The sequence below is a fragment of the Pogona vitticeps genome, chromosome 4, assembly GCF_051106095.1.
Source record: "Pogona vitticeps strain Pit_001003342236 chromosome 4, PviZW2.1, whole genome shotgun sequence".
In the NCBI taxonomy this organism is placed as follows: domain Eukaryota; kingdom Metazoa; phylum Chordata; class Lepidosauria; order Squamata; family Agamidae; genus Pogona; species Pogona vitticeps.
This window is the reverse complement of record NC_135786.1, coordinates 62,723,603-62,738,673: the sequence shown is the minus strand read 5'-3', so window position 1 is coordinate 62,738,673 and position 15,071 is coordinate 62,723,603. Positions and strand designations below refer to the sequence as shown.

The following is a 15,071-nucleotide window of genomic DNA, read 5'->3' as shown; positions in this document are numbered from 1 at the left end:
CATTTAATACTGTAGAGGAGGCAGGCTGATGCAGAGGTTGACCACATTCACACATCACTTGAAGGATACTTTTTTGGCTTAGGCAAGCAGAATATGAAGGAATAGTGTGTTGGTGCAAAAGAGGCAATTTGTTTTTGCTTCTTGTGAGAAGGTGAACAAACCAGCTGAAGCAGAGCTCTGTATGAAATCTGAACCCACTGTTATGGTTTATTGTACACAAACAAGAACTCATAAACTACCAACAAATCCTGTTTTAAAGCTGGCTTATGGTCCTGGCTTGGACAGCCCAGGAATAGCTCCCTTTCCTGACCTGTTTATCTGCTTAACAAAAGAAATGGGTGAAGCAAATGTTAATGGGGAGCATGTGCTAGTGTGTATTTACATTATTTTAATTAGATCTTGCAGCTGGATAGCTCAGTGAGTTGGAGTAAGGGGTCATAAATTCAGTTGTCCACTGTGGCTTCTTCCCCACTGGGCAAGCTGTACAATTCCACAAAACCAGAAGAAGAAGGAAACAGTAAACAATTTCTGAGTACTTTACACCTAGAAACTCTGGCAAGGGTTGGCATAAGTTATTACTGTACTGACTTGATGGCACATAATTAATTTTAGGAAACTTTAATCAAGTTTAAAGTGAGATGTGAGTAACCACTGAAGAAGCTGCATGTCTGGTCAATTCCTGTATTGTTCATTCAACCTGAGTTTCCATGTTTTATTGTAATTTTTATCAGATATTCTTGTAGTTATTTGTGTTCTAGTTTCTAGCTGAAACAAAAGAGGGGAAGCTGACATCTTTGAGAGCCCTGAATATTGCCCACTTAATATTGTCTGTTTATTTGGGTTATTATAGGTTAAAGTCTAGATTTAGCCTTGAACAATAAAGAGCTATACTTGTTTGAACTCCATGGGGCAATATTCTTTTAAACCTGTTGCTGCCTAGATTTGTTTTAACACGGAACATTGTCCTCATTGCCAGGAATAGAGTTGCAGTGCTGCAGGGTTTGTACTTCCAAAAATTCTTTCATGACTTTAATTTGTATTTGATTGTTGGCAGGGTTGCAAGGTTTGTATGATCTGATTGACTGACTGGGTAATTTTTTTAATTAAATACAGTTTGAACTCACTTAAAACATGTTGCACTTGCTTGTAAAGAGTTTGAAGTATCTTCCCCACGCTTGGTCATCTTTAAGTAGTTGAGCAAGCAGTTAACATTTATTACTCTGTTTTAATAAATGTGTTGGAGGTCTTTTAACACAAACAAAATGTACTGTGCTGCCTAATTAAACCAATACAACCATGTAGGAACTTGCAGTTTCTGGAACTGCTCTTCTAAAGTTCAGATATAAACAACAACAAAAAACGCTTGCTGTTTCTGTGGTATACAGCCTTAGAGGGAGGTGTTCCTGCTTTATGCTTCTGGTGGAATGCATATGAGATTTTTGTTATTTAAATGTGACTTGCAGCTGTGTTGGATTTGAGTAGAGCTGTGTGTGGCAGCAGTATATGAGTACTTCAGATTCTCAAGCACATCTTTCCCAGTTTTCAGAACAGGAAAGAGGCTGGAAGAGTTTCCAAGGTTTCCATCAATGTCAGTGATTGCCATGCTTTGCTGAAACTTCTGATTCAGCCAGTGAATTAAACAGGCATACTACGGTACTGTGGGCATGAGACCAGACATTGATTGCAAATAATCCCCAATTTTTTTGAGCATAAGGTAAGAATGCAGTATTCTGCTTACAATAAAAATCTGCGTCTCCATGAAGTCTCCTGTCATGTGTGATAGCAACATACAATTAGCTCCTGCCATCACAGTGAAAGGGAAAGCTGAATTGTGCCAGATACAGATTGCCTCATCACTCACTGACACAGCTACTATGCTGGCACAAAATATGGCTAAAGTGAGTATTATTCTAAATCACTTCTAACATTTCTAGGTTGGAAGAGGTTTAGACTGAGCACAGCTTCAGCTGGCATAATGTCAACTCACATGACTCTCATCCATTGCACTCTAACAAAGTAATCCTGTACACCTTTACTGAGAACTAAGTGTCATTAAATTGCTCAGAAGAGTATATAAAATTATAAGAATAGAAGAGCATCTGTACTTTTATTGGGATAATATATGTAGCAAACAGATTGGGACTTTCTTCTGAATAATATTCATAGCCATTTTACAGGCTATGACTGAAATCCTGTTGGGCAAATTCCACCTGTACAACAGGAAGCATTGTCAGCAACTGATTGCCACTGATTAAAAATGCCCTGCTTTGATTTGGGAGTGCACATGGCTTTGTACTATTGCATGCGAGTTGTGCACACTTCCAGATTGAAAGAAAACAACTTTAATCAGTAGCCATCACTCCCATTGCACAGGTGGAGCTGCCAGCTGGATGTTGGCGATCAGCTGAAGATTTCGTTTCTAGATTTGTGAACTGCAATGGGAGCTAAGTTGGAATTCTCATTATACTATGTTTAAGAATGCTGCTATTTGTCTGTAGTTTCTATTGTATTTTCTTTAAAAGCTTATGCTTAGATCCAGTACTTTATTATCTTGACCAGTTTAATGTCTGATTGCAGGATTCTTTCCAATACAACTTTTGCTTTAGGTGCAAAAGACTATACTAGACTCAAAATACTATCACTATACTTCAGCTTTGTTTCCCTCTACATGTTGACTATTTTACAAGCCAGTAACATGTTAACCACAGGCAAAGAGGCTTCACCAGATATATGGCATATTTAATTAGTGCAAGTAAAACAAGCCAAGTTTAAGTGTATTCATTTCTTTTAAAAAAAATCTATTTGTTATAAGTTGTGTAACACTTAATATCTTAAGAAACAGACTTAGCCCCTTTGTGACATTCATAAAATTATAGTAGGAGCTAGTTTGTGTTCACAACATTTGCAGTTACAAAATAGAATATCTTTGTGGACTTTCTTTGTGCCAGAAGCACCACAGTAAAATTAATAAGTATATCAGATAAGTTCAACCCAATAAAGAGTAACATGAAGAATTTTAATGCGTGCTGAGGAGCATAGAGTGTGCTGATTTAAATGTGAAATTGTCTGTCCGTCCCTGTAAAGCACTATGTTTGTGCAAAAGCTCAGTTTTCTTAGATTTATCTTGATTCTGCCAGTTCCTCTCCATTGCCCATTAAGTGACTTCTAAATCACCCAGATCTCCACATGGCAGAGGGCTAGCCTTTCCTGGGGATTCTATCAATTTTAAGAGGTGGGTAGTATTTATAAGTGGTGGCTTGTAATCCACTTATGATTCTACAGCTTTCATTGGGTGCTACAACTACCTGTTTTGCATTGGCTGAAGTATACCACACCAGGCTGACATCTTCACCTGTGGAATAACAAGGCCAATGCTGTAGTTCTTAATGTTAGTGGTTGTGTGTTCCAGCTGGTTCCTGATGGCTTTCAGATAAAATTATTCCTTGTAGAGGCCTTTTGCTTTACGTTTTGGCAGTGATTCATGTATGATCCAAAGTAACACTTGGGTGTTTGGGGGCAAAACAATTACCTAGTTGGACACCCTTCTAGTTCACCTGAAGTTTCTGAGATGCCCACTTATTTTTCAGATGAAAGGCATGTAATGTAAGTCATAGGAGGGTTGAGTTTAAGTTGGTGTCCACCAAAATATACACCAAGTTCTGTTAGGATATGTTGCACTGTCTGACTGAGCTGCAAGTGTGAGATTGTCATTGTAAATAAAATTAGCTAGTCCTTCTTGTGACTTGAGGGAGTAGTTAATTGATTGTGTAAATATTAAACAAAATCGGAGCATTTCAACCACATAAAACTATGGTTTTACATTTTTCTCCTCTTTCTCTAGATTTCATAGTACATGCTGTGCCTAACAGAGCCATAACAACCCATTTGTTAGTCCTGATCCTTTTCTCTTCCTAGCAGTACACTCATTGTGGCACTATCCATATTCTTAGAAACTTATGAAGGAGTGATCTTCTCTCTCAGTCAGCAGTTTGACTGTTTAAAAGCTGTGCATAACAGAAAATTGATCACCCAGTGGGTCCTTGTGTTCAAGGTAAAGCATACATTGCAGGATATGGAGGATTTAAGTTTTTACGTGTTGTTGTTGTTGATTGACAATACGATAATGCCCAGAATCCTACTGAGGGTTTAGACATCCGTAAGTTTGGTTGCATAACTCACTGTGACAAGTTGCCACTGACTAGTAGGGCACTCTTGCATCATTAGACATATACCTGTTGTGCAGTGGAGAATACAGTACATCTCATAAGAAGACTGACACCTCTACCTAGCAGCCATTCATGGCAGTAAGTGATGCAATTTAATTTATGCATGCATAAACTACGAATAGAATTCTATCTGATATATAGTAGATATAGTAGTTCTGAGTTGTATGTCAGAGGGAGGCTGTGGGAATAATGAAGGAACATGTGGAAAAGACTTGGAATGTATGTCCCAGCACTGCATTTAAATAAGAGAATAAGAAAAGGTAATCTTGGCTGCAGCACTCATCCAAAACTCATTCCTTTCAATGAAGGCAAATACATTTGGTGAAAGAAATCTGTGGCATATTTTGTATGTAGTTTGCCTTTTAAAAATTACAGTAAAAAAGCACAGGGAAAGGGAGGAAGGTGGTGTAAAAACATTTTAAATAAACAAATAAAATAAATAACACCACTCATGCACAGATATAAACACTGAAATCTAAATTCTCAAGTAAGTGACATTTATTTTTCAAATTTGTTGTAGACAATTGTTTCCTTTCTAGAACCTCATTTGGCATACTCTGTAGATTGAAAGGCATACCCCTTCATCCCTTGTGTTTATGGTCTGAAATCGTCACTGTGCATGGCAAATTTCTTTTGGTTGATGCCTAAATTGTGGAAGGATAAAGTAAGTAACATTCTACCCACTCCTCAGATGTTCTTTTCTTTTCCAATGATCTGTGAGGGAGATTTATAATTTGGATCCCAGGTTTGTTGTTATATGCTGTCCAGTCATTTCCAATATATGGTAACTCTGTAAGTTAATGATAATCAAAAGGTCTTATCATTAACAGACAAAATTCTTTTTTCCTTCTTTTTCTCTAAAATGGTGTAATGAAGCATATGTAAAATGCTAAACCATTTAGTTAGCTCTGATTAAAATCTCCCTTTTTTGTTGCTAATCAAAGGTATTTTTAAGTTTGGTAATTATAACTTGTGTAGGCTACTGAGAAAACATATCAGCTTTTAAAAATGTCATTACAGTTCACTTTGTTTTTTTCCTCATTTTTTTCCCCAAGGGCCTTTTTGCCATGGCTGGCAGGTGGGGGGGGGGGGGAAATACCTATTTAGCAAGTCTTTCAGGTCATCTCACTGTGGCTGAAATCTTCAGCAGTTTTCAAGAGAAAGCTTATTGACCAGATACATTGAATCTGCTGTAGGTTTAAGAGAATTTTAACTAGCAGGATTGGAAGTTCACTTTCTTTGAACAGTAATGGAAGCAAATTGCCTTCTTTAGTTTCACAACTTAATTCATTTCCTCAAAGGTACACTGGCTAGTAAGCCAGAATTTCCTTGCAATTTCCTTTTTTTCTTTTTTGACCTGTTCTTCCATACCATATAATTTATCTATTGTACACTGTACAATATTTCAGTTAAGCAAACTAAGACTTACTCCAAATAAACAGTTATAAAAAACACCAGAAGCAGTGCTGCGGCCATTTGCAGTTTGATTCATGATCCCTGTAGCTGGTGGTGGAAAACAGCCTGCAGACTTTCAAAAAATGCCCACCCCTTCCTTTTGTGGACGCCTACAAAACCTTTGGTAAATTAAAACTGCCTTTCTGAATTGCATTGCTTTGAAAAATGGCAACGTACAAGATTCATGCATATAGTGACTTATTTACACTAATATTTTAGTTATGCAAATAAGTTTTAACTGTATATGTGAAAATGGATACAGTTCTCTTTTCAAAGATCCATCCATTGAGCGGCAAGAACAATCCCTAACTCTTTTGCTTGTTTGATCTCTCAGTGGCATTGTAAACCAATACATGTCACCCTCAGAAAAAATAGTAAAAAATCATGTTCAGACACAATTTATTGACAGATGATGTTACTTAATGAATTCCTAAAATGGCAATTCATGAGGTATTAAAATAAATCCTAAAGAAATGAAAAATTAGTCACTTAATTTTTTTGATAAATCATAATTATCAGAAGATATTTGTATTTATTATGTGTAGGATAATATATCTGGATGTTATTCCTAAAATGTGGATGTTATTATTTGTTAACTCCAGTTCCTGAAATTTAATTTTAAATGATAAATCGAGCAGCTTATATTCTGAAACAGTAGGTGCATGAAATCTGCAGTGGCTAGGCAGAATTGCTGCTAATAAAATAACACATTATACAGTTTAGTTTTGGTTTTAGATTTCACCTATTCATGGTTGTCTTCTCTTACTAAACAGCAAACCTTGATTGAAAAATGTATTTACATGAGAGAAAAAAATTATAAACAATATAGTTTACAGCACTAGCAAGCTAAAATGCATTAAAATATCTAATTTGACATTCGAACAAACCTTAAGTTGCGAAGCTTCTCCAGTTAATACAAAATGTAACTCAAGTGCAAAACCTTCCTGGAGAAGTCTCATTGTTACAGGTAGCACCAACAAAACAGTTTCCCAGCATCTTAAAAATCTGAACAGAATTTTTGTGGGACTGGCTTTTGTGGACTAGAGTGTGCCATCATATATGCATTCAGGGCAGTGGTAAACTGGTCAGCAGGTGTATGTTTGTCTATGGATTCAAATTATGGAAGCCTTCATGATTCATCTCTCAACTAATTTAATAACAAAGGGTTGAGAACACAGATGTTCTTGTAATGTTTCTGCCATCTAGTAAAGCTCTTCAAATGGCTCTGAAACGGAGAGTTGAGAAACTTCAGACTCTTTAAACATTGATAGATTTACTTCAGTGAGCTTTCAAGAATCTAAATCCACTTCAGTGGATTTTGATTCATGATAGTTCACTCTAAAATAAATCTGTTAGTTTTTAAAGCAGCACAATATTTTTCTTTTATTTTTTTTTTATTTTTCCTCTTTAATGTTGCCCTCATGTAGAGACAGACTAACACAGTTGCTGTTTCTGGAATTCATTATCTTTTTTTTTCCTTTCAGGCATTCTAGAATTCACATCAGGACAGGGCTAATGGATGCGCATCTGTATTGCCTGAAGAAATGTGTAGTAGACTTCCTCGTGGAGAACAGGTAAGGAAAAAAGCATAGGGCCTAAGTTGCATGTGCATTTCCAAGCACTTTGTTTATTTGCACTGGAAGCTTTGTCCACTTCAGTTAATATTGTCATTCACAAATAAAACATTTCTCCTTTATATGTTGCCACACCTCTTTTGATTTGAAACTGCAAATCCATTATACTGCACAGATATTTTCTGTCAAAGTATGCAGCTTCTAGATCGTATGCAGTGTATGGTTGGATTTCTGCTTAAGGATCCTCACGTGCTTGGAGAGGTGGAAAAGAATGAAGATAATTTCATTATTCCTCCTCCCTTAGCTCTGTGCTTGTCTTTGTGTGTATATTCCTCTTCCAGACTTCTTCCCCAGAAGTTTTTGTCCTTAAGTTAAAAAGATAAACCCTTTTGGCATTTCTGTTTCCAGCAGCTGCACTATGACCACCTCCATTTGTTAAGGTTGTCCCTTTCAGTGACATTGGAAGCCCTCTACTAACCTCTTGGCTCTTGTTAGCGAGGACCAAGGTTCATATGAGGTTCAAAGATTGTAGCGAAGAAATAACCTCTTCAAAATGAAAGAAGCTACCTAACCACTAATGCCAGACAATACACAAGAAGCATAATCTGTAATGTAGGGTTCTTCTTCGTGACTCTATAAACGCGTCTTCTGCACTTACGCAGAGAATCATTCGGAACTTACTTCACGATGTGTGTCGCTTTTTAAAACAAGAGAGGGGCATCAAAGACTGGACAAGCATTTACTAAAACTTGATAGCAGCTCCCATTTCTCCACTTCTAAGGAGCCACATATCTATCAATAATCAAAGGCTTTTGCAACTTAAAAAATAGTTTGCTGCTTCTTGTATGGTTCCCCCCCCCCCCCCGTTCCATTAAATGCAGTTTCTGACTTCAGTGGGTGCAAACAGAGAGCCAAAACAGACTTTGGCCTCACTGTTATATTGCCTTTGTGCCTGTCAAGCAACTGAAGTCTTACCCACTCAATTGGAGACCGCTCATGTGGCTGCTCTTCCTCACTAATTCTGAGCTGTAGAGGGACAGCAGAGGCACAGCAGACACTTAAAACCTTAACCTCCATTTTTATGTGACTGGTGACTTTCCATCCTAACCAGTGGCAGTAGATGGCAAATTATAACCTTAACCAGACTGTGTTCCTAGAGCCTACTTTCTCTTCATTCATATCTTTTGGGACTTCCTTGTTTGCTGGTAGCAGGATCATATTTCCACCACCTGTGTGTGTGTCTGTGTATACATTATTTTGTCCATCTGCAAACCCAACCCCACCCTGGATAACCTTGCATGTAGCCTATCTTTGTTGCATCCTGTATTTTTAACTTGTGATGTTTCTACTGTGAGATGGAGACCACCCACTGAGATGAAGAAAAACATCCATTTATGAAAGGAGACCATGATCCTAGCTATGATGGGGATTTTTGTGGGTGTGGGGAACCAGTGTATTTGGCATAAATTGGAAGCTACTCATAGCTGGGTCTGAGAAAATAGCTTTCAATGCCACCTGCTGGAATCACCATTGTATCCAGAATAGGTCATTTTTTATATCTCTTGTCCTTCTGAAATGTAAGCCATATGCAATTACAGGATTTAGAAAACCTTAGGAGCTTCTACTGTATTTTTAAATTCAAAGCAACTAACATGAGAGGGATGGAATTCAAATCAGTTAAGTTTTTGGCCAAGTGATACAGCTGATAGATTTCTAAACCAAACCTGTTCATGAAGCAGCTGGTGAAGCAAGTCAGCCCATTCTCAAAAATATATCTGTGTTCAAGATATTCGCTTCAGTGCTATACGATTTTTGGTAAGATGGTTTGTTTTTTAGTTCATCATCTCAGCATCAGTGGTAGATGGCTTTATTCATTTTGATTCTTGTTTGACATGTAGCTACCATTCAGCTGGACCAACACAATTTTGAGAAAGTAGTATGTGCAAGAGGGCACAGGCCAGTAATTAATTTGCAATCCCTTCTGTTGGTGCTGTGAAACAGCTGGTTTTTGGGTGTAGAGAGAAATCATTGACTGAAGTTCAGTGATAAGTCACAACTAGAATAGGCACATTGAATCAATGGAACTTACAGAGGAGTTGGCTCATCCGATTTCCACTGATTCCATGGCCCTAGTTGCAACTTACTACAGTATTGGATTTCAGCCATTATCTTATAAAGCAGAAACCAACACTTCTGTTCTATCTTCAGTTGTTAATCCTCATGTTCTGTAAACAGCTTGCCTTGTCTTCTTTCAATCTGGAAGTGTTGTTAGCACAAAGAATTCAAATTGTCTACATTCACAAAAAAATTACATTTTTCTTAAGATGTTTTTACTAGGAAGGATGTAATGGAAAGGGGTTCTAGGAACCTTCCACTATGGACCATACTTTCATATTTGGTGCACAGAGGAGTTTTCTTGGATGCTATAAAGTAAGACTGCCTTTGCTTGGAAGAAGGCCTTTGTACTTCTCATATTCACAATTACTTTTTGCTAGGTATACTATTCAGTAGAGTTTCTTCAGTTTTCTTTACTGGATTTTATTATTTTATAGTGAAATTTGGTGGAGTGTAAATGAAGTAAATGAATCAGTACAGTTATCTGCATTGTCTTTTCTTCTTGAAAAGAAAGAAAAGCTGTAGGTTTGATGAGAATGCATGTTCTTTTCTGGACTCTTTACTTATTATTTCTGGAATCTCTTTTATCAGTATTTGAAGGCAAAAAATCTTTTGGCCTCCTACATGAAGAGGCACTTGTTTTCCACTGGCAACTACTGGAAAATGTTGGTGTGAGAGTGTCCTATGTTCTTACTCGTTTTGGCAAATGAGCAGCCATGTTTTGGCCAGATGGAGGTTGAGAACACTTCACAAGAGGGGATGTCTGGTTCTGGCTATTGTGGCTCCTGTCAGTGTGTGAGAAGGGTGTCTCAAGCTCCCATAAAGTTGCATATCAAGACGTCAGATCATTTATGTTTATCTAAAGTTTAGATAACCTTTAGACATATATAGATTCTAAGACCAGCTTTCATTGGTTGTTTTTTGTTTGCTTATTTGTTTCCGCTTCATCCCACCCTTCTTCCAAGGAGCTTGAGTTGATTTGCACAGTCTTCTGTTCCTTATTTTACCCTTATAACAACCTCATGAAGTAAGATAGGCCAAAAGATAGAGATGGGCCAAATCCAAGGTCAAACTATGGCCCCTGCATAACTGAGTAAAGATTCTAGATCCAGTTCTAGATCAGCACCTGTTAAACCTTACAGACTTTCACCTCTTCAGCAGTTAGGGTGGGCCTAGATTCAGGTCTGCCATCATTGACTCTTTTTGGTCCTTAACAGTCAAATTGAGCGGCCACATATGGAGCAGTTCCCTGAACAAAGTGGTGAGCCTGCTTTGTAAGAAAGCTAGTAACACTAAAGCTGAAACGATGGGCTCAGTTAAAAACTATGTGGGTGGCTGAAGAACTTCCCCTTGTGAAGTTACTTCCTCTGTGGTTCCCTTTCCATCAGTCAGCCTACCAAGGTCTCCATGCTGACCCTTTTCCTGAAAACTGTTCCAAAAAAGAGAATATCTCCCACCTGAAATTTGTCCCATGAAGAAAAAGCTATCATGTGTCCTGTTACCTCCTATGATGAGCACCAAGATTACTGGGGAAGTGGAAAGCTCTCCTTCAGTTGATGAGGGTGTATTTTGTCCACAGGCTTCTGCTTGATTTGCTTCGTGGTATGTTGTACACAGAGGCCCCTGCAGGTTTACATTAAGATGCTGCCCAGACTAAACCAGTCCTTCGTTTTGCTTTCCCTCCCTCTCAATGCCTTTTTATCATTCACACTGTCACCTGTGTTTCCTGGCAAGGCCTGCAGACTGTGAGGGAGGTCTGGCAAAGCTGAACTTCTGGCTTAATGCATGCTTTTTCTCTCTTTTCTCGCCTGCCGAAAGGATGGCTGCAAAACAGAGCTTGCTCTGTGGACACCTAAGAGAAAACACGTCAACTGTATAGTTGGAATGTATTTTTCTGCCCTGTAAAGATCAGATTGTATAATGAATACTTTCCTTGTAATTAAAATATATAAAGAAACAAATTTTGTTGGGGAGAAGCTGAGCAAATTATGATATTCCTGGCAATCACAATGTAAACAAAATTTGTGCCCAAATAAATAAAAATATGAAATGTTTTTTCTTAGAGAAACAGAGAGCTAAGAATGCCCTCTCCCTCCCTTATTGGCTTTTGGATAACCAGATTGCAAGGTTTTCTTACATGTACACAATACCTGTCAGTAGCTGTAAACATATTGAACACTCAACTTTTATTGGTGTTTACTATCTCAGCTGCTTCGTAACTGAGCTACACTGAGTTCAATTTAGGAGTTGAGTGTTGTTCTTCTTATCATTGACCCCTGCCGTGCTGTGGTCCATGGGGTCATGAAGAGTTGGACACGACTAAATGACTAAACAACAACTTATCATTCTAGCATAGGTGAACTTCTCTTGAGAGGTTCAAAGATAGTCTTGGTATTGCATTTTCCTTTATTCTGAAGATACAATTACAGAGACCTTTTAAAAAAACAACTGATTTGGTGGAGCATGCAGGTCCTTTTAAGGTCCTTTTAAGGAAAAATGCAGGGTAAAATATTTTAATTAATTAATTAATCAACATGAAACCACATGTTTTAGAACATATGCAGTGATGCTACATTTATTCATTGGGAGGTTTTGCACAAATAATCAGGAGAGTTCATCCACATGGGAACAAAAAGAAGCAAAATAAACACACCTTAGCAAGGCAGGGAAACAAAGAATCTAAAGATGAATTTGCTAAAAGCATTGGGCTAAATTCAGTTTTTAGTCCCAAGAAAATTGGTTTCACATAAATCTTGATTTAAATTCATTCATTCTGTGGATTGGTGGATCTGCTTTGGCTGGACTAGCAATAGCATTTTGCCCATTTATTCCAGCAATTAGAAACACCTTTCAGAACACAAAAGTAGAAGCCAGCTAGGGAGGCCATTGAACAACATATACATTAACAGTGTGCTAAAGGAGGACAGGGAGATTATAGAAATGCTTAATGAATTATTTACGTTCCTGTTTCCATACAAGATATATGGCAGATATCTTTCCTGACATTGGCCAAAATCCTGTTGTGCAACTATGTTAGTGCAATGTGAGGTTGTGAGCATGGTAGTTACTTGAGGAATGAGGTGGAGGTGTGATCCTCAAAGTATATGTCCCACCACATACATGCATGTTTCTTATTCAACTTTAGACTATGCTGTTTTTAATTTTATTCTTTAAGTTTATATATAGCTTCCTTAAAGCAAATTATATTCTGCAAACAAAGGGTGTTTTGTATATGGAGGAAAGAGAAGCAAATTGTGGAATGCCACTGTTCTAAAACATGGAATGCTCATAATACCGCTGTTTAACTGCCACCTAAAATGACTAAAGATGAGGGTTGGTCTCTCCCTTAGGCATGCACCACAGGTACTTCTCAAAGGTGTGCAGTTCAGACAGGCACCAAGACAGAGGGAGGCCTCCTGCAGAAGCCAGATTATGTGCAGGTGGAATCAGTCTGGAAAAAAAGCAGAAAGCCATTAAGAGGAAATGGGGAGATGGGAAGGAAGTTGCCATGTGGGAAGGTAGGCTGCTGTTTGCAAAAGGATGAGATTAATTTTCGAAACTTTAGCAAGCCCTGCCAGACTCCTTGGGTGGGCCTTGCGATTTGTAGCGACTTCTGTCACTGAACCAATTTTCAAACTGTTAACATTCCTGAGCTGAAACTGTTTTCAATCCAGGGTCATTTCATTTTCCCGTATATCAGGGTGGTTCTGTATAAACATAGTAATGACATTTTGGATGGCTGTTGCTGTGTATTTTGATATCTGTGCATGAGATAGCACATATAAATATAGTAAGAGACAGTAAAGTCTGATCACCATTGAATGTCGTAGGTACTCAGAAGTGGAAGTACTAGATGAAAGATATAAGTGGAGGTGCTAGGAATTGTCCTAGTGACATTTTGTCTCACATGGACAAAAATGATTTCCTGGTAATAGATAAAGCTAAGTGAAGAGAGGACTATGGTATCTTCTGCATCAACAAAAATTACAGATGTGCAAATAGTAAAACAACAGACTCGTCTTAGCTTATTGGTGTAAACAGCAAAGAGACAAGTCTCTGGTAGAACAGTGATAAAAGCTTTTGTCTTAACATTTTTATCTTTATTATTTGATCCAGAAACAACTCCAGAAATCTGTGATCCAAGAGTTTGCTCCTGTTACATTGTAGTCATCTGTAGCCAAATTACAAGAATATAGGGAATGTTTTTTGCAATTGTGGTTACCATCAAGTGGATTATGCAGTAGAAGTTGCTTAACAATATATTGGCCTAACTGGTTACTTTAGCGTCCCCTCCCTCTTTTTTCTGTTTCCGGAAAAACTATTACCTGCTAGGTATGCAGAGAGCTGTAGAACAAAATTAAACATGCAGTCCAGTAAATCTTTGTGTGTGCCTATCTTCCTATATTGGGCCTGGCTTGCTCTGGTCCATGCGGTCACGAAGAGTCGGACATGACTGAACGACCAAATGACGATGATCTTCCTATACTGTTTGCAGTCATTACATTCTTAGTGTCTTGAAAATTCCAGCATTTTGAAACAATGAATTGGTAAAAAGGTTGAAGAAAAGCCCATAATGTTTTTTTAATTGAACTCACTATAGCTACCGTATTTTTCGCTCTATAAGACGCACCTTTCCATAAGACGCACCGATTTTTTAGGAGAAGAAAACAGGAAAATATAATCTGTTTTCTTCGCTCCATAAGATGCACAGACTTTCCACCCCCCTGTTTTGTGGGAAAAAAGTGAGTCTTATGGTGCAAAAAATACAGTATATTATGGGAAATCGACCCCAATCCAGACTTAAGAAGTGTTAAGTCTGAGGCAGGTGGTATTAACTGGGGTCTGCATTAACTCTTTTCAGCTCTGTTTCCCGTAAAGAGACATACTTGGTGTGTGTGTGTGTGTGTATGGTAAGGTTTGCTTGCCTGCCTCTTGCATTGACATTTTAATTTGAGTCCATGATATAAATATCATTTCCCTAATCCCCGCTGCTCTTGGCATTGTTTTGTCTTTTTTCTTCAAAGTGAGTTGACTTTTTTTCCTTTAAAGCTCTAGGGATGAAGGCGGTGGGGAGGGAATGGTGCCTAGTTGCTCTAGTTTGGAACATTAGAAAGCTGGAAAAGAAACCTCCAAGTAACTGTTGTTTCATTATTGGTATTCACATGGAAATTTTTAATCTCCATCAAAGGATCAGGAGAAAATAAATGTTGAGATCCAACAAGAATGCACCAAGCTTACATGGCATTTTTAAACGTTATTTGACTTTATCCCTTAAAACGATGAGAACCATGAACTATGTACCTACAGGGTTCATAATTAACTTTTTTCTTTCTTCTATCCCTTTCCCTTTTTCTCTTCTGTTTCTCTCCCCACCCCTTGTTTGTTATTTTCTATGAATCTTGAAATTCCTCAAGACTGGATCTGTGGGAGTGATTTTGCTTCTTAATTAAGAGACTTTTTGTTGAAAAGCCCTGCTTCAATGGCTGTTATCCTGTCGTTTTCCTCTTGAAATTAATATTATTGATTAATTCATGAGTCATTTATTAAGAGAGGCAAGTTCAGTTAAATCTGTGTTTATTGGGTCCATCTGTTAGCAGATGATCTTGTACCAGAAAGACTTGTGCACATATCAGGTTGCAGGTTACTGAAGTGTCAGGTGAGCTTCTGAAAGGATGTGTAGCTGCTTGTCAGGAGAAATAAA

At 37.9% G+C, this 15,071-nt stretch overlaps 1 protein-coding gene across 1 annotated transcript in view; it reads left to right on the top strand.

The window, feature by feature from the left end:
• The window catches only part of EIF2B3 (eukaryotic translation initiation factor 2B subunit gamma), a 94,796-nt gene that overhangs the window by 30,310 nt on the left and 49,415 nt on the right, over positions 1-15,071 (top strand). Inside the window, exon 6 of the mRNA XM_020783330.3 lies at positions 7,166-7,255. Coding sequence (XP_020638989.3) covers positions 7,166-7,255 — 90 coding nt within the window. The remainder of the gene's footprint in view (positions 1-7,165; positions 7,256-15,071) is intronic.